Here is a 27,734-nt window from a genome sequence, read left to right on the forward strand (position 1 = left end):
GAGCCAAGGGGATGAGCGTGTTCCAGTGTTGGGGTTTGTCTCCCTGTCTGGCTTTTTGGACAACTCCTAACAGATCGGGCATTGCTCCTGGTTCTCAAATCCCCTTCAGCTTCAGTCAGTAATGTTTGTACATGATCCTATGGCACACCATTCCCGAAATGTTACCTGCAGCTTTCTGCCTGCTTCTGCTGGAGCTGCAGCACTTCCAAGAAACCAGAAGTCAGACCAGTCGTTTCCATTCTAGATGTTATTTGTGATAACCTTTTTTCTCTCTGCAAGTGTCTGAAACAATTCTTACATAATAACCCTGCTTCCTAAGCCGTAATGGCAGGGAAAATTATTATTTCAGGATTTTTCTGTTGAAGACTTAAGGCATCTCTAATAAAGGAGAAATTAGGGACACATCTCAAAGACAATTAAATAATAAGAAGCCTGTAAAGGTCAGATCCTTGGCTGTAAAAACTTCCACAGCTGCTGTTTCCATATAGAGTGTATCTCTTCATCTCTTCATTGATGCTCTGTCAGTAAAAGTTAGTGGTAGAAAATTACAGTGTGTAAAGCCAGCTTAACTTTAAAGCAGAGATGGAATAATATATTTAATGTTACACTTGAGCTTTTTCTGGATTTTTTTAATTTTGGTTTGTATATGTATACCCCTCTTTCAATAGATCCTATGATTGCAAGTAATGATTTGTGGTGGGGGGATAGATAAGCAGACTCAAATTTTCATTGATATTGTTGTACAAAAGAAATTAAGCCATGTTTGTAAAGATTGCTTGGATGCCAATAAGTATTCATCTCAGTAGATGTTAAACATCCGAATGTCTCTAATGATCCGGATTTTGTCTGGTTTCGATCATGCTTTAAAGTGGCAGAAAAATGAAGGTAGACTTTGAAAAGCTTTGCCTTACATCTGTACTTACATGGGCTGGTAGCCTTGAACTTGCTTGTCAGCGTGCTGTTCACAGGCAGGCAAGTTCTCCTGATCTGACAGAGCTTGTACAAAAGGTTTATTGATTGGGGTAATTACTTTAGTTTTAGGGTCAAGAAAAGGTTTATTTAATACTGAAGTTAAAGCCTTTTTCTTTCTTTCCGTTATTTCTGTACCTTTTTTTTTTTCAGTTCGCTTTTTTCAGAACAGCAGAATTCTGCCTTAATAACACAGCATATAGTGCTATCTGAGGCTTTCTGGAGAAATGTGTAAAACAGTGCATATGGTTTTCCTTTTTACACTTTTGTATATAGCTCTCTCCATCACCCCAGACTGCAGGCTAATGTAAGCACAGCTTGTTTTATTCCTGTGTCGTATTATACCGAGCTGCTAGAACAGCTCTGCGCAGACTTTTCTCTCCGTGAATGCTCCCCTGCTAAAGCACAGGAATAAGGTTGTGGGAGTTACTTGTCCACTCTGGCAAACAAAAGGAGAGCCCTTTCTATACTAAACCAACAGACTTTTTGAGGCCTCAGTTTTCCAAAGGCTGTATTAAAGTCTATGTACTTGCATGCATTTAATTGACCACAAAAGAGAGCAGCAGCCAACCACATCAGCACCTCAGGTGTTACTGGACCAACCTCCACCTTCGCACGGGGCCAGGTGGGGTGAGACGGACATCGTCTGTACAGCAGCTCCTGGCATATGTTGGCTTTTTAGGTAACACCTGGTCTGTCTATTAGATGTGCGACTGCTTTCTTTTTTGAAGTGCTACAACAGTCTCAGAAAAGGGGTTAAATAAATCATGGTAAACTGATTTCTAGAGGGCTTGCTGGAGGCTCTGAGGAGGAGCATGATTTGACCAAGTTTGTGCAGCGACTCCGCCAGAGGCATAAATGGAGCCATGAGTTTTGCTTTTTCTCTATCCCTGTCCAAAGACCACTGAGAGCTCACTGCAGCTGCCTGAGCGCGGGCATCTAGAGGCGCCCAAGGTGCCCCAGGGAACAGACAGCGTCTCTACAGCATTCAGACCTGACATAAAACCTAGAGGAGACTTGAGGTCTCCTCACACTTGAGATCAGGTCATCACACTTGAGAGCATGTCCCTGGCACCAGGCACTTGCCTAACTGAACCTCAGACATAGTCGTTCCAGCCGGTACTTCCTTATTTATCAGGCTGGATCTATTTGCTAAAGACTTCATGTAAAATGAAACTTAATCTTTAATGCATTCAGAATTATGACATTGCCAATGTTTCATGGCATTTGTTTGACCTCACATTTGAGGTCCTCTCTGTGTGTGTATGCAAGAGTGGTTTGCTTTTTTTCCCCTAGAATACACCAACTTACAACATCAATTAAAATGAAACTCAAGGCCAGCTTTGGCCTTGCCCTGAGCTACCAGAGCAGAAATTGTAATGTACTGAACGTGAAGTAACTTTCCACTTGCTAGTGCAGCTCCAGAGGTTGAACCCTGAAGGCTGAATAATTGTTGTTTCCTGTATTAGTTCGTAACAATATATAAGAGTGGGAAGGAACAAAAAAAATTCTTTACAATCCCTTGGGCAAATTTGGGATATGAGAGTTTCATTTACTGGAGCCCAATTCAGGTTTAACGATATTCCAGCTGCAAAGAAAGGAAAACTAGGAAGAGAAGAAACATTTGCAAGGTGTCTTTCTAGATCTCCACAGCCTTGTCATATCTGTGTTACGAGTACTGGATTAAAGTGGTGTTGTGCTTAGAAGCTGCATTGTAGAAGGAAGAAGAAGGCTTCAGCCCAACAGCTACTCTTTGTTTAAAATCATTCACTGATTTTTTTTTCCCAGCTAACTTCTAACCTGTGATCACATTTCAAGTGATTTAGAACAGAGGGTTTTTTCAGATGGCCAATGTACGATTCCTTAAGAACTGTATTTCATAGACTCTTTCATGCTTTTAGCATTGCTCACATTCTCAGGGAAGAAAACAGTGTTCCCTGTATATCCTATGAACAGCAGAAATACATTAGCAGGATTTTCTAAAAGTTGCCTTCATTCTGGTCCTAGTGAAGTCAAAGGGGATTTTACCATTAACGTAAATGGTAGTATACACAGACCAGTGCCCAAGTGCTTTTGAAATCCCATTACACCCTATGCTTTCAGCCATCTGATAGCTTTAGATTATAAGGCAATCTGCACTGGAAAGATTTCTTCTTAAAAAGGAAGCAGTAAGAGAAAGGAATGAATCAGTGAGATAAAGCTTGCTCTCAAAGGGCAAACCAAATTCAGACCACATGTGGCATAGGCTTCTGAAATGGCCGGGCTTGTTCTCTTCTTTATTTATTCCCCAAACTATTCCCACTTGTTCCCTGTTTCTGTAGAACAGAAGTTCAAAAACAGTGCACAAAAAAAGCTGTTTTGCTGGTATTTCCAGCTGGGCCTGGAGTCAAATGTGAGAAATAATGTGAGAAAGATGGACATTATTGTAGGGAGCGCCGTTCGAGTACCTGCACGGAGATCTCAAGCCAGGCCTAGAGGCAAAAGTACAGCCATCTCAAGGGAAAACGTGCTCACATGATGTACTGTCAAATTCGGCAAACTCAGCAGCTCTTCATGGTTTCAGTAAGCAACCCAAACTTGATCCTGAATGCCAAACCTTTTGTGCTTCACCATCATGTTTTAAAATGACCCAGCCTCTAGAGTCACTGCTGGCTGAGCAGGTATTCACTGTCAGTACACTGGTGGAGATGTGGGGTACCTGCCATTGCAAATGGCTTTTTTTTTAACCGTTCTTAGAGAAGGAAAGAGGGAGGACACAATAACATGAAGTTGGATACTGCGATTACTGTACTTACTCTGACTTTCCAGAATCAGGAGTGATTTAAGGAGCTGTTTATGGGAGCTGCCTGCCTGTTGCCCTTTTCCTAATTTAGCACCCTGATACCTGCATGTGAAGGTCAGAGTTCCACTGGGATATGAGAGCAAAACAGGGTTATATGCATGGGTCTTTAATTAAAACAGACTTCCTAGCCTTCAGAAAAAGAAAAAAAAAATCAAAATCTGGCACAACATCAAGTGGCATTAGCAGTATCAGCATCACACTAGGTGCCCTACAGAAGAGGAAACTGTGAAAGAGCACTCAGAAATAATGACTGAGTTTCCATGATGCTGTCAAGACTTTCACATCCCCGGCTGCCAGGTGTGGATTACTTGAGCTAGAAATGTAAAAGCTTTATAAAACACAAATGAAGCAGGAAAATCGAAATCTCAGCAGGTGAGGATGTACCATAAGAAGGAATCAGTTCTTTCAAACTTCAGCTGGGGAAGGAAGAGGAGGAGCAAGAGAATACCAGATCCAGCGTTTCCACATTTCCTTTGTTTCTAGGGCTTTTTTTTTCTCCTTTCTTTTTTTTGGCTCATAATGTCAAATCTGATGTTTTATCAAAAAAAAAATGTTTTATCCCCTCTCACCTCCACGTCTCCCTTGGCATTGTTATCACAATTACAAGGGCAGGTGACAGTTTTCTAGGCTTAGAATCCAACCTACCCTGCAGTGAAATTCAATTGAGTAGCATCATTTCTTTGAAAAATAAACAAGACTGCAAGCTCTGCAACTGGGAAGTAAATTAAATGTGTTCACAGAGTTTCAGATTCTTCTTCACCTTTCATGTTATACTGCCTGACTTCCTATTAAAATTATTGCTAACGTAGCCGGGGCAGTGACAGGCAGCATTTTTGTAAGAGAGATGTTATTGCAATGAGCTTGGAGGTGACGACTTTATCCTGGACAAGCAGGTCTAGGAGAAAGAATATGTGCTTGCTAAGGTTGCTCTGGTGCAGCGGCAGAGAATAAGGTGAAATAATGTGATGTCCCTTCACTCCCCCATGGGATGTAACTCCGTGGAGGGTGAGAGGGATGCTGCGTGCTCCTCATGGCCTCTTTGCATTGATGTGGCTTGCAGAGAGGATTTCAAAGATAGATATGAACCATGGAATCTAACTGCCTGCTGCCCTGCTCCATGTGGAGCAGAAAATATGACTCCATGACTAGGCAGAAAATAGGCCAGTGGACAAGCCGGAACCACTTCTTCCTGCGTAACAATAAATATATGTGTTTATTTGATACAGTAAATGATTCTCCTCTAAGTATTTGTTTGACCTCCAGATTTTTTATTTACTTACTTTTTTTTTTAATTAATGCATCTGTGTATACAGAGGGTTGACGTTTGTAAGAAAAGGGTAGAACATTTTATTACACCAATTAATATATGTGCTGTATCTCCCTTGGCTTGGTAGGTTGGTAGATGATGCAGTTTACTTCAGGCTCAGTAGCTTCATATATCTTCTCACCAGCACAGAGCAAAAGATTTGGAGGTCATTTCTTGTGTAGAGGTGGGGTAGACTACTAGTTGAAGAGGCCAAACAGTGAAGATATCTAAAAAACCCCAGCTTTTTCTTTGCATCTCACTTCTAATGTTTAGTATTCTCATTGATAAAATAAGTTTCATTTTCTTTGACCCTTCATTCCAGAATCTGAGAGTAGCATTGATTCATTAAAGTGTAATTCTTCTACTGTAGTGCTATTCCTACATATTTCTGACACCAAATACTGCCAGTTCTGGAACAGCTCTTGGAGGTTATTGAATGAAATAGTTACACTTGAATTCATACAACCACGCTGCACTGAATGGCATTTAATCAGTTCTTAGAAAGCAGTTCTGGTGCTTATTAACTCCCAGGAAAGCTACTGCCTTCAATTGCCAGCTAGATAACTATTTTTTCTTTGCCAATAGATAGTTGCCTCTAAATGCCTAGGGAATGATGATGCTTGGTGGCAAGTGTAGGCTATAAAATATTTATCTTTAACGCACAATTGTGTTACTGCAGCCTCTAATAGGATTTGGTGTCAGGCAAACATCTGCCTTGGCCTCTGGCCCAAAGATATAGAAGCAAGCTATTAAGTTGAATGTTGCATAGTAAATAAATAAGGTGGAGATACTGTTAAAGTAGTTATACCGCTGACCAACACACAGAGTGAGTATATAAAAAAGTCCATCAAGAGTCTAACAATTTGTCTACCTACCTCCTTAATATGTTTATTGTATTTCATCTGGGTAAAGGTAATTCATGTAGGTAATTGTAGGCCAGGTTGACAGATCTTTATAGAGCTCACCACAGTAGAGTTGGCTTTCACGGGGCGCTTTGTCAGCAGCAAAGTGGTCCCCTGAGCAGAACATTAGCCTGGGAGTTTTGTCGCTGTCGCATGAGTCAGTTTATGATATGAAGCAAACGGTGTATCTGTCTATGCCTCAAGATTACCAGCCTAAAAAAATGGGAACGGTAACAATTAGCAATTTCCTACTGAGTTCGGTGGTATCCTTAAATAAAAGATGGAGTAGTGTGCAGTCTTATTATGGGTATGGGCAGGATCGTGCCAGTTTATAGCTTCTCTCAGGGTAAGGAGTGATTGCAGTGGGAAAACAAGCAATGAGATAAAGTTCTCAGCCAAGTTTCCCTCAAAATCTACCAGCTGTGAGATTACTTGTACTGAAAAAAGTCCTCTGAGAATAATGGCAAAAATCCCAAAGTATCCTCAGCAGCCGTAAGTCACCGTGGTGCAAGAAGTAAAGCTGGTTCACTCCAGACCATGATCTGTTTCTTTCTCTGCTTTGGTAATTAAAGCTTTTGAGCAGGAAGGACCTTAAAGAATACTTCAGAAGAGGAGTTTTGCTCTTGGAGAAGTTTAGGCTTTCACACTCGATGAATGTTCTCCACTTCTCATTTTTATGAATCTAGAAGCACTTTTGTACATCCTCCTTTTTCTGAGGAGGGAGGCTGGAGTAGGGTAGGGAATACCTGCTGCCTCGGGCAAGGCATTTCGGTACCATTCTCCAAAACAAGGCAGCGTGGATCCAAAGACAGTGTGTCTCATTATGTCATTTAGTCCCTCTCTCTGAGGAGATCTGGATGTTTACCATATTTATTCAGGAAGTGACTTGTTTTTTCAGTTGCTAATTAGAGTTTGAAGCTGGCAGGACAATTACTTCCATACGCAAGCTTCTGCAATCCCCATCTGAAGCCACAGCACCTTAAGTTTTGCTGGTCTGTCACCAGGGTGAGTTGTTTGGTTTCAGGAGGTTTGCTCTTGCCACCGTTGGTTTCTGGAAGGTGGCACGGGAGCTGCATTTTTAATGTTCTTTTTGGACACAATAGCAAAACCAGATGAAAGCATCATGCATCACCCATTGGCTGACCCTCCAATTAATAATTTTTACCCTTACCAGCTGGTGTCAATCAGATCAGCAATTTGGAAGCCAAGAGAAAGCTGTGGGAGTCAGACTGAAAAGAGAGATCATATAGCTCTTTCTAAAAAAGATTTGTCCGTGGTCTCACAGTGAACTTTAACAATTAAATAAAACAAAACAAAACATTGTCGTGATTCCCTAAAGCAGTTCCCATGGCATTATTCATATGGATTTTTGTATATATTGGAAAAAATCCTTATAATTACATGTAACAGCTTACAGAATAAGTTGTAGAATGGAGACTAGAACCTAGCCATAACTGCAGTGACTTGTCTTTATTGACAGTTTGTCACCTCCGTAGCAATGTTGACTATGGATGTACTTAAAAGACAGATAATTGCTTTGTGCCACTAATTTAAGGTCTCCCTAAAAGTTAAGAGTTTGATTTCTTCTGTCATCTAGGTCTCGTTAGATAATAATTAGGCTAAGTTCTAGCTTCTGCAACAGATGTGCAAATTTGTCCATTTGATTCTTTGTTCTTTCTAGGGTTCCCCAAGGGGAGTCCCTAATTTCTTAGACCAAGTCACCCACCACCTCCTGTTTAATTTGCAAGTCCAGTATGAGCACGATGCGCATGGATGTGTGTACACGTACTGTGTGTACATTTCCAAAGGGCCAGAAAGTCACATCAGCTCTCCAAGTGGCACAGTCTGCAACCATTGAAACTAAATTCAGTCCTGGGATGAAGACAGAGGTTTTTTATGGGAAGTCTTAAGTGCGTATGACTTGCTCATGCCTGCAACCTCCAAAGTAAAAAGAAATTCCAGTTTGTGATTGTACCTAAGGATATTAATAGGGCCATGCTCAGCATTGCACGCACAGCTCTCGGACTTGTTGATCACAAGCCTAGTCACAAGCCTCGTTTGTTCTCATTAGCTCTGGACTCCATGAGAAAAAAGCAGGTTAATTTAAACGCTTCCTTTATGGAAGTACTTTTCGAGCTGTTTTGGAGTAGCTTTGAGACAAAGGTGTACTGCATGAGTCTTCATCGCTTTTCAGAGTTAATTCTCAGCAGTGAATAAATTTTGGGAGTGTGCAGAGACCTTAATTGCCCTGAGCCACACCAGGCAAGTTAGCATCCTTAACTGCTAACAAATGGTAAGTGGCACCAGCCCTGCAGGGGAAGAGTTTCTTTTCACTTCATCTCGTCTCTACCAGGCAGGTTATTCCAGGCCAAAGTGAGCCATTCTAAAATGAGAGCACGTTAGAAATGTTACTTTTAGCTGAATTAGAAAAACAAGGAGCATCAGAGAAAGCAACGAAGTAGGAAGCAGGGATTTTTAATGGCTTACTCTATTATTAATAGTATAGGGTGGTCAGGCCACAAGTAAGAGTTACTGAGGTGCTTCAGTGAAGAAGGCACGATGGGTTTAATTCACCTGGTTTTTTTATTGCTTTTGTGTGGGCCACAACATGGTATCACACAGTGAGGGCACACTTCCAGAGAAGAGTCCAGGAAATCAAGGACTGAGGAGATGATGGTGATATATGAAGTGATATGTGAGGATATCACTGTATTTTTGCAAAGTAAAATGCCAGATCTGTAGATTAACCACAAAATATACGTGAATATTTTTTTGACATGCTTTAGTGCTGGTCACTGTCAATGGGATCTGACCAATTATAGCGTCTTTGGTGAAAAGATCTTCATCTGAACTAGTCCGAGGAGGAAAGGATGCACCGCTGGAGTAAAGCTTATTGAATGGATTTACCCCAAAATTCAGGAAAGTTTTGTTACCTAAGCACAGAAACGCTCCATTTCTGTGGTCACTCTGAACTTCTAGATCCCATTACACATAGTACAGTGGACAAGAGTCGTTCGGTTTAACCTACGGTGGACATCTAATTGGTGTACTGAGTCCTGCCCGTCTTGTCCTGCGCACAACAAGCACGTCAGCTGAACCACACTATAAATGCAAAATACTATTTCCAGTAACAAAGGTTACTGTTTAGCTGATGTGGTGCGTTGTTACACTTTGGAACTGTGCCTGATGCTGCTTTGCTTTTTAGATGTTTCTTTGATTTTTTAAATTATTTTGCATAAATATTATTTACTATGTTACATAAATAGACCAAGAAAGTTGTATGGATATTTTACTCCTTTACAAGGACTCAATTTAGTCCTTTAAAGCAAAAGCTTGAAAAAAGCTTTGAAAAATAGTTTTTAATATACTATAGGTGTTGTCATAACACTGGGAGTCTGTCCTGCATCAAGCTTTGACATAGGTATTCCCATTGACTTCAAAGGTCACGCGTATGGAACGTCTACGCAGTGCTGCTACAGCTTGCAGACCCCCACCCAGCATGACAGGGTGATGGTGAGGTTTCATGAGACGTCTGCGTACCACGCTGATGCTGAACAGCGTGGTCCTACTCCTTCTGTTCCCAGTTTTCAGGCAGTAAAAAACAATTCACTTGTTTTTTTCTCTGCTGCATTAATTTTTTTTGCCACCTTTTGAGCTTGAGCAACTCATTGAAGGGTCTGACAAGTGCCAGAACCAGCACAAGAAGAGGGAGCTTAGACCTGTGCCTAGGACGAGAGGATTAGAGGAAAAGGACTGACTCTTTCAGCGACATGAGCTGTTAAATCTCCTTGTCCACCTCATTTTGTGATTCTGTGATTAGCTTGTTTCACAGTACTCACACTCTGATGTTCTTCATATTTGTAAGTATCTGTATGTGCAACAGTAACTAACTTTTCTAAATTTCTGCAGATATTTCTTGAAGACAAGAAGGATAGAAACATTGTAAAAAAAACATAGAGAAAAAATTCATAGAGCAAAATTATTTTCTTTTTGTTTTCAGCAGTGAAATTAAAACATGACAAAGTTCTGAAGATTATATACATACGGGCTAATATTAACTTTTCATCTACAGGATAGATTTGTGTTTATACCAGCTATTAAGTGAGAGTTAGTATACTTAAATATCAGTATAAAGGCACGAGGCCTGAGTTGCTATTGCTTTATTCGAGGAAGTGTGGCTGCTATTTGATTGAAGATGGTAGATCAAGCTCAAAGTGTTGACTGCAGGCTGTGATTGTATTTCCATGCACTGTAAAGTGAATATCTGCTTACCTAAGCGTTGGAAAACCGACAGCTCGTCCATGTACCTTCCTTGCTGCATGGAGCTCTCTGATTATGAGATGTCTGATGCCAAGACTTAAATGCTTGAAACTGTTTTGGTTATTTAAAACTGCTGCTGCCCTTTGTGAATGATTAAATCACACCACATCCTTTAAAGTGTCCTTCAGAAACCTCTGTTGGTTGGAGAACGCCCATCCAGAAACAGGCTCCCTTTATTTTGTGATTAGAAACTAATCTGCACATCTCTGCTGCAGCTGCTTCTCTTCACCTGCACCAATAGGAAGTTTACAAATACCTTTGCTACCACAAGGCTTGTGAAGTACATCTGCGAAGGCGCAGTCATTATTCACACGGCTGAGATTTCCACCTCGCTCCACCATAGATCTATTTCCTGTGCCCCTCCTGTACAACTGAATCCAGTTTTAATCTGATACGCGTCTCCCTCAGCAAAAATGTGAAATAATAGTGTGGAATGAACCATGATATTCCACATCTCCCCAGGACCCGCTCACATTTACTCAGTCTTCACTCACAGATTAGTCAAGAAAGTAAAACTATTTTCATTCTCTTTTTGATATGTAATGTTTACCAGCTTGTGTTCTTCTTTTATGAAAGATAATTTTTAACCCCAATATTATGAACTGTCCTCAAAATAAAAGTACAAGATAACATTTTGCTTACCTGTTAACTGTCCTTGAAGGATGAATAGTCAGTGTTTTTGCCAAAGTCATGGAATTTAAAATGATAACTAGAAACAGAAGAAAGTGTGGAATAGCCCCGTTCCTGTTTCACCAAGATACAGGATTAGCCCCAGTACTTTGGGCTGTTAGTATCTTATTCCAGAACAAACCAGAAGGTATATGGTTAGAAATAATCCTTCAACAGGCAGACAGGATAAACCGAGGGTCTGTGTTCAGTGAACTTCAGAGGCAACATTTCTGTCGTAGCTCAGCTCTGTTTGGCACAAATAAATGCCCCAAGTTCACTTACCGGGTCTACAAAATCGGACCAAAGGCGCGTGTTCTGCCATGGGAATGGTGTGTATTGCTTCCCTCCAACAACTTCAGAGTGGTCAGAAAAATAAGCAGGAAGAAAAGCCATTTGGAAGTTTTAAGGTAGTGAGTGAGGACAAAGCCTGGTGGGTGCTGAGAGCTGCGATGTAATCGTGGGATTTGCAGCCGCTCCGTGCTGATGTGTTACGGCTGAGCTGTCCCTCGGTGTGGGTGGATGAGCGCCAGTTTAGTGGAGCTCAGACTAGTGCTTTCAGCCCCAAGGGCAGTGATTGCTTTGAGGTTCCAGCTGTCCTGCCATCCAGAGCCCTCCCAAGCTCAGAGGTGTTTTCTTGCCTAAAGAACTATCTAAATTCTCTTTTGTTTTCCAGAATCAGTGGATAATTGTCCCAGTAATTGCTATGGGAATGGAGACTGCGTGTCTGGGACTTGCCATTGCTTCCTTGGCTTTCTGGGCCCTGACTGTGGCAGAGGTAGGAATTTATACTCGATTAACTCTTCCCTTCTCTCCCTTGGTTAACATTTTTCTTGTGGAAATTATATTCATGCCTGTGCCTTTTGCAAAGTACACCTCACCCAGCTTGGGGATGCTGCAGTAGAATGGAAACCGGTCAGATGTGTGGATTTGTTTGCTACTAGTTGTAATTGCTGTGAACTTAGCAGCAACACAAGCTGCTAGCTGCATAGGGACGGGGAAACTCTCACATTGGGAAATTTTTCTCTGGAAGCGACTTTAGAAAACATGCCTTATAAATGTGGCATTATTGCCTGTTTAGCAGACCACTCTATCATTGTGTGGCACAACCCTATAATGATACTTTCTTTTAAGACGCTGATTTTACAAATCTTAAGTACCTTTTCCCTTGCTGCAGGCCTTGCAAGTCTGCCTGAGCCATGAGTGATTGCTGACAGCCTGGCTGTGGGGCATGGAGCAGGGTTAGAGTAAGGCTGGGAGAGGAGTAATGGCAGGAAGAGCTGGGTACTCTATCCAAAAGTGAAAAAATTGGGACGAATGGGAAGGAGGCTTACCCCAGCAAACAGTGTAATACATTTTTCTGCTCAAGTGAAAAGTATTTTTAATAAATGGTTTTGGAAGGATTTTCATTTGACCTGAAATTTTTAGGTTATTTAAACATTTAAAAACCAAACTGAATTGCTTTTAGTAAGAACAGGTTTCAGAGCGAGAAATCAAAATGTTGCATGTGGGAAATGCCAGAATGCCGTGCATGAACCTTTTCAAGGCCTTTTTTGGCTGAAACCGTCCAGCAAACTAAGTGCAGATTTATAAATTTGGGGAGGGGGATAGCGTAAAAAGTTAGTGCCCGCACAAGGAGCTTTGCTAAGGCAGCAGGTCAGGCCTTCACCCCAGCCCACCGCTTCTTCGGAGAGCAGGCTGGCTCCTTCCCAAGCGAGAACTGAACTCTGCCAACCCCGTGTCCTCTCCCCCTCCAGCTGAGCTCGGGTCACGCCACTGCAGCCCAGCCAAGAGTCAGGGACGGCCGCACCCCCCGCGGGCAGGGACCTCTCTGCTCAGGCAGTGTGGTCCAGGCTAAAACCCCAGAGGTGTTTCAGAGTTCACAGCCCAGTAAGATGGATGTGGCAATCTGCATCCCCGAGAGCTGTTATGTCAGACTTCTTGCTGACTCAGGTTACACTTGGTTTGCATTTCCAAGCTCCTTTTCAAATCCATGGAGCTGGAGACGAAAGGAGGTTTTTTCCACCTCCCACAGCATATTCCTCCTCACATCTCCTACCTTTAGGGAGGGGCAGAAGTTCAGGGTTTGTTCCCTGCCAGGTTTCCTGCAGAGTCAGTGGAGAAGGAGAAGCTCCTTCTCTGGGAGTCAGAAAGTTTAAACTTTTGTTCTGAATCCACTTTCAGAGGAGCTTCCCTCCCTTCATGCGTTATATACCTAACTTCCTCAGGCACTTCGGTTGAGCCATGTGAGTATCCCCCGTTTCACGAGAGTGCTTACTCTGGCTGACGGGAACACCTTTTATTCAAGTCTGTCTTTTAGTTCAGAACACAGATTGATCTCTTCCTTTAGGAGGACAGATTAGTACCTGGAATGTCAAAATGCTGTTTGTGTATGGATTTCCACCCAGTGGGCTTGTTAAATGGATCGTCTTGCCACGAGCGTGAGATACAAGGGCCCCAGCGTTGGCTTCCTGTTGGTTTTCAGGGGAATCTAAGACGCTGCTTTTGACCTACAAATCGCTCGGAGGGCAGCAACTGCGACACGTGTAAGGCTGCTACAGTGTCCGTCTGCAGCCATATAGCGGTCCCTGTACTGAGCAGTAATCCTTAAATAAGCAGATCTCTGCCCACATAAAGATTTCTAGGTCATAGATTTCCTGGGTGTTCTTTTGTTTCAATTCAGCCTTGTAATTCATCATCCAAATGAGTGGAAAACAAAAAAAGCAGAAAACCCATTTTTAATAATGGTTAATTATTAACGTATTATTAATCAATTATTCTAAACCAGGAAAATGAGAACAAATCACCAGAGGTGTTTTCACGGGCCCTTTGGAGGCTTCCTTGAACATGGGAGATGGTATTTTAAAGTTCTTTGTAATGTAAACCAAAAAATTAATGATCTTACTCTCTGCTGATAAACTTCACAAGAAAAGTGGTATGCAATTGGGTTGTTGCTATCATAACCACACTGGAGAATGACTATAATTCCGGCATCTTAGGTATTGTTTGTTGGAATCTGAATGATAACCAATAATTATATATGGAAAAGAGTTGCCCAAGTAGCAGTGGAAAAAAACCAGAAAACTCTTTTGTCTTTATTCGTTACGGTATGCCACAAAGGAGGTCTTGTTCTTGCCATGGCCTTGACATTTGCAGCAGCATTTTCCAGGTCATGCTGAAGGTGTTCTCCATAGACGGCTCGGTAAAGTATTGGTCTTACTGCAGATGGCCAGTAATTTATCTGATCTTGTACTGAGTGATCGGCTGTCTTGTCAGAAAACATGTAAGTCTTTCTCAGCAACTTCCCACTGGTTAAAGGCAATTATTCTTTCTTCTTGTTGAAAAGAGCTGCGGACTATCTTCTTCCAGTGCCTTGAAAGAACAGGCTCCGTTACCGAGCATTTGAAATTTGAGACAGGGGGGCGGAAAATTCCATCAGCCTAGCTGAAAAGTGAAATTACAGAGTGAGTTTGCTGCGAACCATGTACACGACAGTGTATCTTAAACAATTTATGTCTCATGTTGTATTGGTAGGTATCTCCTTGCAAATGATGCACTTGAAACACACCACTGCCATGTGCTTCCTTTAAGGTGAACAGAGGGCTTCTTAGTAATAGCAGTTGCCAGGTTCCTTTCTTTTCTAAACCTCTTTTACCTTGGTCAGGCAAATATAGTTCACTGCATATCAAACTGGCTTAACAGCTGGCAATGCTTTGTATAGTATTGAGGTTGCTATAATTCTGTAACACTCAAACCGACTTGCCTATAAGGACACATGGAAACAACACAGGATGGGCATCGTGCAATTACTATCGGAAAAGGTGGGGAGAGAAGGAGATTGCCCTTAACTGTGTTAATACCTCTTCCTGCGTGTACTCAGAGTCAGAAGTGAAGCAAAAGAGCCGTATTGTATTCATTACATGCCTAATGCAGTCGAATTAGGCAGCAGACCGGAATTTCACAGTTTGCCCTGCATAAAAATGTTCATAAATCGCCTTTCAGAGGGGCACATGAGACGCCCAGCTGCTCTCACCTAAGGATGATGTGCAACATGAATGAGAGAAGTCTGTGTTGAATATATGTCCTTGCAGCTGAATTTCAGCAAAATGAAATGGAAGAGGACAAGGGCTTAAGCAAGAAGAAATTTGAAGGGATAGTGAGCAGGGGAAGGCTATTTTTTCTGAGGGACAGAAATCAGCAGCTTCCTTGGGAAAATCAGAACAGAGGACAAAAGGAACATAAGGTGGTGGGTATGGAGAATGGAAAAGGGAGAAGGCATCATCAGAGAGGAGCTGAAGGAAGCTTAGAGAGCAGCAATTACCAAAGCTTTGGTCATGGAGGCTGGGGTCTGGTCCTTGATGCCTTCTCCTTCCTTGGGGACCCTGCTCTGTATCCTTCAGTTCATCCCATCCCACTCTGCTTGACATTTTCCAAATTTAGCTCAGAAAATGCTTAATCCTGGGATCCATCATGCCACAACATGAGCTTCTTTTCTTCTTCTTCTCCCTTTTATCACAGGGGAGATCCTGTAGCTGGTTGGCCTTGAGAATCAGATGACTTTGCCAGAAATGATGGCAATTAAAAAATTCTTTTTAGACTGATACAAAGATTGGATTTGGAGATCTTTTATTACAGGGAGCTTGCAAAGACCAGTGGCCAGTTTTGCATTGTGTCTGATGACAAATGGAGTCCAGCAGTGGTGGTGACCAAAAAAACAGGACTGGAGATTCAGTTGATGGCACGACATAAGCTAAATTGGGGAAATAGTCTCAACCTGGCATTCTGGACTCTGAGTAAAGCAACTGAAACCTGTAAAGCTGAGAATTACACCAGGAAAACAGGGGAGTGATTTGTGTACAGCTAAGGTCCACGGCAGAGGCAGTGTCAAGGAAAGTCTGAAGTCTGGCAGCAGGTCAGGGATAGTGGTAAGCAATCTGAGGTCAGTGGTGCTGCTGAAATAAGACACCAGTACATTGAAAAGTCAGAATACAAGAAAATTCTGAGTTTAGTTAGTGACAAAAAACTATTAGAGACACAAAGCAAGGAGATATTCTAACTCAAGAGTACTGTTTGTTTCTCATAGGAGAATACAGTTAACAGCTGGGTGTCATCCATGTAAAAGAATTGGTTTTGGCAAAGAAAAGAACAACATACCCCACTGAAGACTGTGTATGAAGAATATAAATCCCATGCTGGACTCCTGTGCTCTTTTTTGAAGTGAGAGCCATGTACAGTTGTTTTTTAATGTTATTTCTATTATCTTTCCACAGCCTCCTGCCCAGTGCTGTGCAGTGGAAATGGGCAGTACATGAAGGGGAGATGCTTGTGCCATAGCGGCTGGAAAGGAGCAGAATGTGATGTCCCGACGAACCAGTGCATTGATGTCTCCTGCAATAACCACGGCACGTGCATCATGGGGACCTGCATCTGCAACCCAGGATACAAAGGCGAGAGCTGTGAAGAAGGTATTGGCACGATACGTTCAATTAGCCCTTTGCTTTGATTGTCGTTATATAATTACATGGATGGAGGTGATTGAGAATAGGACTGGCACTTGAACAGAACGGTAATAGACACCTTAGAGATACAATAGATGGATGCAACATAAAAATGATATGTTGTAATAACTTGTCGTTAGCTATCATATTTGTTCAATAATTGGATGAAAAGCCATCAAATGCTTCAGATAGACAAATCTAGTTGAAAGAGCAGAACATTTAATCATATGTTCAAATGCTCTTATTAAAGCATCGTTTCCATTTACACATCTAAAAGTATAATTACTTTTACAGTGCTTTCTCCTCTGCTACGCCATGCCAAGCAATTTCAGTCGCTTGCATACACAAAATGGTGGTGTGTGAGAGAAAGTCCCTGATTCTTGTCAGCTTTAAAAACCTAGAAATGCTCAGGACTTGAATTAAACTCTGCTTCGAAATCAGATGCTATTTTAATGACTCTTCCATAGCTTTTTTCTCACATTAGCCCCCAAACATTTTTCATTTGCATTTAGATTTGTGGCTCAGAAACGCGGTGCCTTTTAGCACTTATCTTTAATCTCTTTGTGTAGGAAGTCACCTGCCACCATAAACCTTTATCTTTCTGAGTCTGTGACTGCTTCTTATTGCTAAAAGAAAAATTGGGCAGTTTTGTAAGTGTACAAATCATCCGGTTTTGCCTGATTTACAGAATAATGTTCAGCACTTTTCAAAATTATTCTCAAAATTCTATGCAGATGACCTGAAAAATAATTACGTTGAAATTACACTTCTACAAATGCATATATAAGGCTTCTGCACCACATGACAGACTTAAGACATCCATTTGATACGTGTGTAAGAATCACAATGGCTTGAATTAATTTATGGTTGTCTTAATGTATGTGGGATAAAGCTTATCTGAAATGGCTTTATTTTATGGACAATGAAAACAGGCTGAATTGGATTCAGACGTCCAAATGGCATCTATCTAGCAATTCTTTTGATGCATTAAATGTACTGGAGTGGGACATCTCTGATGTAACATGGCTTCAGTGTCAGTAAATGTTAGAGATGAAGACAGTATCAGCTCTTATAACAATAAGGCATCTCGTGAGAAAGCTTTGTTTTGGCTTAAGAAAGCACAATTCAATGAAGCCATGGGACATGCAAAACCCAAAGATGGTGACTACTGAAGTATCTTTAAAACATCTCCATAGACCTTGTATTTACTAGATTATATCTCCGCTGGATAAACAGAAATGAAAAGATCCTGATTTTGCCTCCAGCTAGACATGCTTAATGTGTGTAAATCAGAGTAAGTTTTGCCCTTTTTCTAATGGGAACTTTTTTTCCCTGGTCACATTTAAAGCAGAAAAGCCAGACACTACTCAGTTATTTTATGTTATCACTGTAGCGGGGCACAGCATGAGTCCCGCTAGGTAAAAACGTGAAAAAGACTGAAGAACAAAGAGAACATGATTTTTCTTATGAGCTGTTTAGTATTTTTCCAAGTATGCATTTGTTTTTCATGTTCAAGGCATAATTTGTATTGTGTTGTGAGGGGGGGAAGTAACTCCGAAATATGCCATGGGGGAAATCTTCAGGACATGTATATAAAAATATATATTTACATCTAGTAAAAAAGTTGATTTATACTATTTTTTAAATTGCTTTTACTTTTTAATTTCTCTTCTAAGAAGGACCATCTGGTATCGATTACTTTTTATTATTTCTCAGTTCTTGTAGCTTCATTGCTTAGTCCATGTTTATAATGGGTTTTCATTCCAGGGTTTCTTCTGTCTTTTCTTTCCCCCCCATAGAAGTTCAGCAATGTTTATAAAACATCAGCCAACAATCTTACATGAGTTTTTCTTTTTTTCTTCCTTAGTTTATTGGCCCATATTTTATAAGGCATGGGCTAAGCCAGCGAGACGTTAAAGGGAGGGGAGCAAATTTAAGCAGTGAAAAATGAGAATTTACTCTTTGGGTACCGAATAAGCCTAATAACTTGTGTGTCCAATGAAGCATGAAGCATATTGGGGAAAAGTGTAGAAGAGGCCCTGGCCTTGCTTGCTGCGTGATTTATCTCCCTGGCAAAGGTTCTGTACAAGGCTGAACTATAAATGAGGCATTTTCCAACCAAGAATTAGACCATTTGGGACATTTTCCAAGCAGCAACACAAATATATGCAAAACTCTCTTTTTTGTTTCCTTTCCCAAGTATACTAGATTTTTGTCAGCCCTGCCCTCCTGCCCTGCTCCCCATCTCTGCTTCTCCCAGAGCTGAGCAGCTAAATTTGTCAAGCAGAACTCCCTAAAAATATGCCATTGTAGTCCAAATCCACTAAGCAATTGATTAAGAAGAAAGCAGAAGCCTGTAATCCTGTCCCAGGGCCCTTCTGACGGTGCAGAAAGCCTAAAGAGATACAGCTAGCGAGGCTGAGATTAAAGTAGCCATTGTGTGTGACATTTTCTGAAAGGGCTCATTTCAACATGAAAAATGGCCTTGGGATTATGATAAATGGGGGGTTCTGACACGCACATTCCCCTCCTATAATCGCCTGTGTTGGAGCTGAGATAGCAGATTGTCTGCTCTCTGTGATGGAGGCCCCTGTAAAACTCACCTTTTTCCCAACTGACCTTCCAAGGGGATGATTAATTGCCTGGAGGTAGCCTCTTGTCAGTCAGCCTGTGATCTTTGTTCTGGTGTTCAACCCAGCTGCTGAGAACGGACCAGGCTGCTGGTCCGTCTCTTAGTCCTTTTGGTACTTATTACTGCTGAGAAAGAACGGGGCCAGGGCTCCAAGGGGCTCATGCTAAAATTGGCACCCTAGCTCCCAGCTCGCTAACGGTGCAGGAGATTTATAGACTCATCCTTTCCAGCCTCTCACAATTTTCGAGGCTTGTTCCAGCTACGAGCAGGGCTCCAGGAATCAAACAAAACAGAAAATGCTCTCACATGCCTTGGGATGGTAATTGCTGAGCCATTACTTGTCAGACGGAGAAGGTTTTGGGAATCAGAGCAGCTGTTTTGTTTCCTTTTAAGGTTTCTGGATCTTAAACAGGTCACTGGGATTCTTATTAGCTTTTACAGGAGGGGAAATAATGAACCGCAAGCCTGCTGCGTGTGTGGCGGCCATGCTCTGCTCTTCTGCGCTAGAGCCAGGAGCCGGACAGCCTTCCTCGCGCTGCTTAGCCAGACTGACACTTGTCACGGATCCCCAGGGCACTGCCGCGTGCCGTTTCAAGAGATGGGAAGAATTTCTCTAGGCTCTCCTATGTGCTTTTATATAAAAATAGGTGATTGACTCCTCCAGCCCTTTTTTTTGGGAGGGTGCCTGGGGCGTTTCATATTTTTCGATGGCTGGGTGAAATTCCCCCCTGGGTGGAGGAGCTGAGAGTTGCCTACAAAACACATAACTCAGGGATCAGGCAGTACGTGCGGTCCGGTGTACATCGCTATACCCTGCGCTAACTGAATGGTCTCCAATCTTGTTAGGAAAGTGCTTCTTTGGGGAAAAAAAAAAAAAAAAGCCATTAAAAAAGCCTATTAATTGATCAAAAATAAAACCAGAACACCACCAATATCCAAAAATATATGATGTTGTTTTAATCCTTGCCCCAGACTCACTACTGGCTAAGGATATGTTTGATGTGAAATTTAGGTAAGCGTCTGTGCATCCTGTACATATTTCAGCACATTCTTCACTTTAAGCCTGTATTTTGCTGAATAAGGATGTCAACTTCTGCTGAATCTTTATGTAAAATTCTCTCTTGGAAAACTAGAGCTCAGCTTTGAATTCATTAGTAATACTAATTTAGGTTATTTTAATAGAATAAACGGAGGCACAATATGGGTGCAAGAGAATATTATTCTTATTCTACTCCAAATTGATATTAGCCTGTTCTTACTAGAAGGATCATTTATTAGTGTAGGCCTGGATAAAAGAATGGATATACTCATTAAATTTTTCTCTGTTTTTCATGTAAGTGTTTTATGTCTCTCTGCCTTTTTGGGACACTATCTTCTTGCATGAAGCGTCTGGTTTTGTGCACAACAGGGCTTTGCTTATGGCTGGAGCCTTGAGGTACTATATCAGTAAGTTTGTGTAGATGGCAGTTTAATAGCTCTTTTTTCTGAAATTCCCATTTGTTTTCCCCATCTGCTTCTCCTTCCTTCTCGCATGTAGTGGACTGCATGGATCCTACCTGCTCAGGACGAGGCGTTTGCGTGCGAGGAGAATGTCACTGTTCGGTTGGCTGGGGAGGAACAAATTGTGAGACCCCAAGAGCCACTTGTCTGGACCAATGCTCTGGTCACGGGACCTTCCTCCCAGATACTGGACTCTGCAGCTGCGATCCCAACTGGACTGGACATGATTGCTCAATTGGTAACGTCAGCAGTGACCTGCTGTTGTTTTTTATTTTGTTTAAACTTTGTAAAATATTCAGACTTAGTTCTGCAAAAAGAGTGCTACAAATGTGTTCCAGTAAAGCACATGCAGGCATGACTGGAAGCAGAAATGCCGTAGCTCAACTACATAAATAATTCTGCTTCCATTGCTGAGCATAGTGTAATATAATAAATAACCCCATTAAAGCCACCTAGGCTTGCTATTGTTCATTATATTGCTATGAATGTAATTGATGGTCTACATATAACTGCTTGTTCTGGTGTTAGTTCTTGATGAATCTCAGTAGCCACCAACAGGTCTGTGTTTGTTTTTTGGAGATGACTACTCTTTAAGTGGCTGTAAACAGGAAGGAAGAGGTGGCAATCCTTCAGGTCTCATCTCCCTTCTGAATTCAAAGGCTGTGCTTCTCTAGGCTCAGCTAGAGGAGGATGAATGTCACATGAGGTTCATATTAAAACACTATAAGCATTGTCCTCTATCAAGTAAAAAATAAGTTTACTGAGTGGAAGTATTTAATAGTACATGCACCTACCAAGAAGACGGATTTTTATGGGTAGTTTTGTGTAGAGGTCTGGAACTGTGACCTGTCTTCACTCCTCAGCTGCACGGGTGTCTTGCTCAAAATCTGCATCAGGTATCTGAAATGAAGGCTAAAGAAAAGCTATTCAGGAGCTTTTTCTTCCACATGCAATTAGCTTTTAGAGGGCCACACTGCGAAATGCTATGGTACATTAAATAGTCAGAACCTATGGAACATCAGTCTTTTGGCTTTTGTGCTGTATATTGTGCTCACAAACAAGAGACCACAGCAATAACAGCTTGTTTACCTTACACACCTGGCTTGGAACTAGGCCAAATATCCAGGGCAGCTCCGTATAGGCGATGAAATAAAATGAATTTTCAGCAAAGCAACCAAAAAATACCATTAGGAGAGTGGATATAGTAGAAGAATTACGTAAACAACATTTTCACTGAGGGATTACTATCATGTGTAAGGAAAATGAGGTTAACTGCTTGCAAGTATTTTAAGAAAGTAAGTTCCAAGGATGGGGCAAATGGGATAAACTGGTACAAAGGATATAAAAAGAAAACTTTTTTGACAATCATCATTTAGGTTAGATGTTAGAAAGCTTGTCATAAATTATAATTGCTGGGCTGAAGAATAAGCAAAACAGGAGGCTTGTTTGCCTGCGACTAAAACTTGGTTGATCAAAACTTTTGCAGATGTAGGGAGGGAAGCTATCCTGCACTGATAGGAGGATAAATTTGGTGTCAGGCTTTTCCTTTCCCCATATTAACATCTTCAATTCCACACTCTATGAGTTCATTTATAAGACCACTGTAAGGGGAAAGGCAGTAGTATATTTCTAGCGATTTTGTAGCATAGTTCATAATTGAGTCATTATTCTGAGTTTATGTGGAGGTTTGGGGATTGCAAGGATGGCTTTGGAAAAATCTTCATTTCTACACACAAACAGAATTCACTTTCCCTTTGTTAACCTGCGGGGTCATGTACAGATGATTTATAAGCTTTCCTTATACTGCTTTTATAAATCCATCTAGTGCAAACTTTCTTTGGCAGTGTGAGGTTATTTCAGACAAACTTGAGCATCATTCCAAGACCTTTTTCCTCACTGAGCTGCTTGTAACATTCAGGTTATTGTGCCTCACAGCTAAAATCACAGCTAAGGTGATTTGTAAACTTCCATTTCTAACCCGGACCTTTCCACTGAATTGATGACTTGATTTGAAAGACAGATTTACTCACAGGATGCCTGGTACTCTTCTTGCATGAATAAAATAGAGTGAACAAGCATGTTGGTACATGTAACAACACACTGCCCAGCCCAGTGGGCTGGAGGTTCTGTAGAAGGGACTAAAGGGGCCAGATTATTATTGTCCTATAAACAGTGTAATCATCTGTAAACCCAGAACAAAACATGAGGAGGCACAGTGGGTTTTCCAGCTCTTAACACCTTGAAGCCAAGGCTAATACCTATCTGAAATGCTGCATGCCGTATTCATTTAGAAGATATCAGTCAGCATGGAAGCAGCTAGGTGAAAACCTATGGATTGTCACATGTAGAAAGTAAAACTAGGCTATCTTTGAACCTCAGACTCAGTCTTTCAGCTAAGTAGGCTGTTTTCACCTGCATTTAGCAGGTATTGTAGAGAAAACCAGGATGCTGTATCTGGCGGGGGGGTGCTTTATGTGTGTGTCCACTGCTGTATATCTTACGATTGGGCTGCTGCCATACTACCTCAGATTTTTCACTCTGGAAGAGTGTTTCTTAAACATGCTTCACCCTTTTGTGCAAGGGACAGTTTCTTAGGATCCCCATTCCCTCAGTACGCACTTCTTTTTGGTAGATTCCCAAATATAAAAGAAGTCCAGCGATAACCTGTACTGAGCAGCAGAAGTGGCATTTTGATTTCTCCACGGCAGAATTAAATCCCTTCCCTTTTACATCTTAGTACTGTTCACAAGCAAATACAAAATGGTTCTTTATAACCCAGTACAGGTAAAATGTCCGAGGCAATGCTTAGTACAAGAAAGATAATTAAGGAACCACTCATCCTAACCCCTGTTCTCCAGGGTCTGCCGTCACAGATCCTCTGTATCCCAGGCTTTTGGCATGTTATCTCCCTTCACCTCTTAATGAGCCCTAGCAAAGGACTTCATTCTCCAAGTTCTGTCAACTAATGAAGCCATTACAGGGCAGCTCTCTTAACCTCTTACTGCATGAGTATAGTGGGAAGAAGGAAATGGCCTGTGCTGCAACGTGAAACAGAACTTAATACGTGATATAGTCTCTCTCTGTTTAAACTGGAGCAAGTATTTCTGGCAACAAACCACATACCATAAGACATATTTGCTGAGTGCAGTGAAATGAATAGGTGAGTCAGTTTGTCTGCATTTGGGGAACGTGCTCTGTCCCAGAGGGATCTCACTGATGCATCAGTACAATTCCAGGCCCATCAAAACAGTATTATGTTTGGATGCAAAGTCATTCTTAAAGGAATTAAGTTATCTGGTGTTGTCCTTCAGTCTCCTCAAATTTAAATCAGTGATTTTCACACTGTTCTCTGGTTGGCAGTTGACATCTTGACATGCATGATATTCACTAGAATCATCAGGAAGTTGATTATACAAAGCAGCCATAGAAATTATGTTCTGTGTGTAATGTGTACTGACTTTTTCTGGGCAGTTGATGGTGGCTGTACATCGACCTGAGTACAGGTTCCTTCTCAGTCCCTCATTCGTAATGACTCACTTTACGCACGGTTGACATCCAGTGCAGTACTTCCGACCCTTAAACATACACTGGAGAAGGGCAGTAATAGGAATAGTGCTTTGTATATGGTGATCCTAAATTGGCAGTAGAGATATAAAATCATGGGCTGTACATTTAATGGTAAGAGCTGGGAACTGGAAGCTGGGACTCAGTTAAGAACTTAGAAGTTATGATGTTTTACTTCACATTTTGTAAAGGCTAAGAGAGCCTGCCTGACCAGAGACCGAGGCTGAGCGTGCATGACCACAGCTCATGAAATCTCGTAGTTTGATCCTATTCATAGCTTCATAGTGATCTCTCATCACTTCTGCTGTTAACAGTGTTTTCTGAGGATATGTCATTTGACTTTATGACTGCCCTTTTCCCCCTCTGTGACAGGGAGGACATACTGCTTCCCAGTGACTTGTTGCCAAACTTTGTTACTAAAGTCTATGATCACGAAGTTATTTTAGGCATTTACAATTTGCCTTAAGCAAATGCAGATTATGTAACTTTACTACAGTGTTGCAGAGAACTTCTCAACTTCTGAAACATCCCACTGTCTAGAGCTGTCTACTGAAAAGCTACCTTAAGTTCCTAAATTTCATCTGTGGCACATACAGCAGGTGTCTCCTCAGTCTGAGAAAGCATTGGACATGCTCTCTCACTTCTCAGGAAAGTATCCCAACTACCAGGTCAATGCAGATGCTAGAAGCAGTCATCTCAAGGAAAAGAATGAACTGGCTGGGCTGATCCAAAGGGATGACAAAGTTGAGGGCAGGGGTTTCGTGCCCTGAACCGTAATGTCAACTGGGCATCGTTCTACAGAGTGCCTGTGATTTGGGACAGGAACAGAGTTTCAGACCATCCATCTCCCCAGGATTTCCAGCACTTCAGCACTCATCCTGGCCACACTTACTCTGGCTAGAAATGTTATAAATGTCTTAAATGCTGTGGTGGGTTGACCCTGGCTGGATGGCAGGTGCCCACCAAAGCCACTCTATCATTCCCCTTCCCAGCTGGGCAGGAGAGAGAAAGTATAACAAAAGGCTCCTGGGTTGATATAAGGACAGAGAGAGCTCAGTCAGCAATTACCATCACAGGTAAAACAGACTCGACTTGGGGAAAAATTAGTTTAATTTATTGCTAATCAAATCAGAGTAGGATAATGAGAACTAAATCCAAATCTTAAAACACCTTCCCCCCACCCCTCCCTTCTTCCCGGGCTCAACTTCACTCCCCATTTCTCTCCCTCCTCCCCCCGAGCGGCGCAGGGGGACGGGGAATGGGGGTTGTGGTCAGTTCATCACACCTGGTCTCTGCCGCTCCTTCCTCCCCTGGGGGAGGACTCCTCACCCTCTGCCCTGCTCCAGCCTGGGGTCCCTCCCACGGCAGACAGTCCTCCACGGACTTCTCCAGCGTGAGTCCTTCCCACGGGCTGCAGTTCTTCACGAGCTGCTCCAGCTTGGGTCCCCCCACGGGTGCCGTCCTTCAGGAACAGGCTGCTCCAGCCTGGCCCCCGCGGGGTCCCAGGTCCTGCCAGCAAACCTGCTCCAGCCGGGGCTCCTCTCTCTCCCCACGGGGCCACAGGCCCTGCCAGGAGCCGGCCCCAGCGCGGGCTGCCCACGGGGTCACGGCCTCCTTCGGGCATCCCCCTGCTCCGGCGTGGGGCCCTCCCCGGGTGCGGGTGCAGATCTGCTCCCCCGTGGAGCTCCATGGCCGCAGGGGCACAGCCGGCCTCCCCGGGGGCTTCTCTGGGGGCTGCCGGGGACCCTCTGCTCCGGCGCCTGGAGCCCTCCTGCCCCTCCTGCTCTGGGCTGGGGGCTGCGGGGCTGCTCCTCTCACATGTTCTCACTCCTCTCTCTGGCTGCAGTTTTTGTGATTTTTTTTTTTTCTTAACTCTGTTCCCCAGAGGTGCTGCCACTGTCACTGACGGGCTTGGCCCTGGCCAGTGGTGGGTCCATCTTGTAGCCGGCTGCACTGGCTCTGTGGGACACAGTGGAAGCTTCTGGCAGCTTCTCACAGAAGTCACCCCTGCAGCCCCTTTGCTACCAAAACTTTGCCACGCAAACCCAATACAAGTGGACAGAAAAATAATTGGTTTTGGCTTCATGCCCTGTTCCATGCCATCCCCTGCTGCTTTTAGGCTTCCTATGACATTACCAATTTAATGGGATAGTTGTCCTAGAGAAGAGAAACCTCTGCAGAGGGCTGTTCAGATTTTAGTTAAGTGGAAATCCTTGAAAGAGAGCTTAATTGATTCCTCATCGACTCAGCAGCCTTCTTATTTGGATACTTCACGTTACTTTCGAACAGTCTTGGTTTCAGCTTCCTCAGAAGTTCTGCCTCTGCCAAATCCTCAGTTCTGCCAAATAACCGTAGAAGGCCCCGCAGGCATCATGAGCCCATGTTCCTCAGGAGAGAGGCAATTATAGAACTGTGGCATTTAACATAAAAAATAGGAAACACCCTCTTAGCCTGTGTGATCGGTTAAAAACAGCTTAGGAGGGGCTTCAGACTGCCAGGTAGCGATCACAGCACCTGCAGGTATGCCTAGATGAACCTCCCAGCCTCCAAGCACAGTGTGGAAATAGCCTGGGTATCCATAGGGCTAGCAGAAAACCAGGTATTTACCCACCAGTTGTAAAACAGTCCTCCATGGCTTGACTGCTTTTGATTAGCTGAGAAGCTGGACTTAAAATAAAACTATCATCATGTGTGTATCCCTGTCTCTGCAGGGAAGCCCTGTTCTTGTGAGTTATTGCACAGCACATTGAAGTCCATGGAAAAGCTCCTGTTGACTTTGCAGGAGTAGGGGTCAATGCAAGCCCGTTCACAAGCAATCATTAGATTTAAGATTCTGTATCAGCTAATGGTAATGGCTGAATTTTTTAGTACCAATTTAGTTGTATAAATTAACAATGGAGAAAGTCTTTCAGATAGCACCCAACAGAGTTCCCCACCACAAAGTTCTACAGTTCATTGAAACACGCATATTTTCTGTGTTCCAATTAGCAGATAAGGAGACCAAGAAGAAGGAACTTTTTAGCGAGGAAAGCTAGAGCAAATGCACCTTTACCTTCCGATGTCTTTTTTCATCAGGAATTGTGCAGGAGATTATTGCACACACGCATACAGACACACAGAAACAAAGTTCTCATATATCTTACCAGACAATGTCGTATTCCATTGGTCAAACAGCACCAGGGTTACCACAACATGTGTGATGATAAAAATTGATTTCCTTGGGCTTATTGGTGTCAACCTTACAAAACAAATCTCATGTTAAATTTATGTCATGGCCAAGGCCACCAAGATAAAAATCCATCCTTGGAAATTGTTCATATAATTCCTCCTTTAAATCATCATTTTCTTCATTAAGGGGTAAAAATGTCTCTAACACATGATACAGGCTTGTACCTTACTACAGACCTGGTGCCCCTTCAATTTCTAAGAAATGGCTAATTTGTCTTTTTCTTAGCTCTGAAACACATGGGGAAGAACAAGAGAACTAAACCTCAAGATACAACACCTGAAATTGTTAAACATCCATATATTTTAG

The 27,734-nt window shown here is 42.4% G+C and overlaps 1 protein-coding gene across 3 annotated transcripts in view; it reads left to right on the top strand.

Moving 5' to 3' along the window:
- Positions 1-27,734, top strand: part of TENM4 (teneurin transmembrane protein 4) — a gene marked incomplete at its 5' end in the record, with an annotated part of 367,633 nt that overhangs the window by 192,007 nt on the left and 147,892 nt on the right. For all 3 annotated transcript variants that reach the window (XM_082013817.1, XM_082013818.1, XM_082013819.1), the window contains 3 exons: positions 11,682-11,783; positions 16,276-16,470; positions 20,673-20,873. In XM_082013817.1, coding sequence (XP_081869943.1) covers positions 11,682-11,783; positions 16,276-16,470; positions 20,673-20,873 — 498 coding nt within the window. The remainder of the gene's footprint in view (positions 1-11,681; positions 11,784-16,275; positions 16,471-20,672; positions 20,874-27,734) is intronic.

Source organism: Phaethon aethereus (assembly GCF_964289735.1).
Source record: "Phaethon aethereus genome assembly, chromosome: 1".
NCBI lineage: Eukaryota > Metazoa > Chordata > Aves > Phaethontiformes > Phaethontidae > Phaethon > Phaethon aethereus.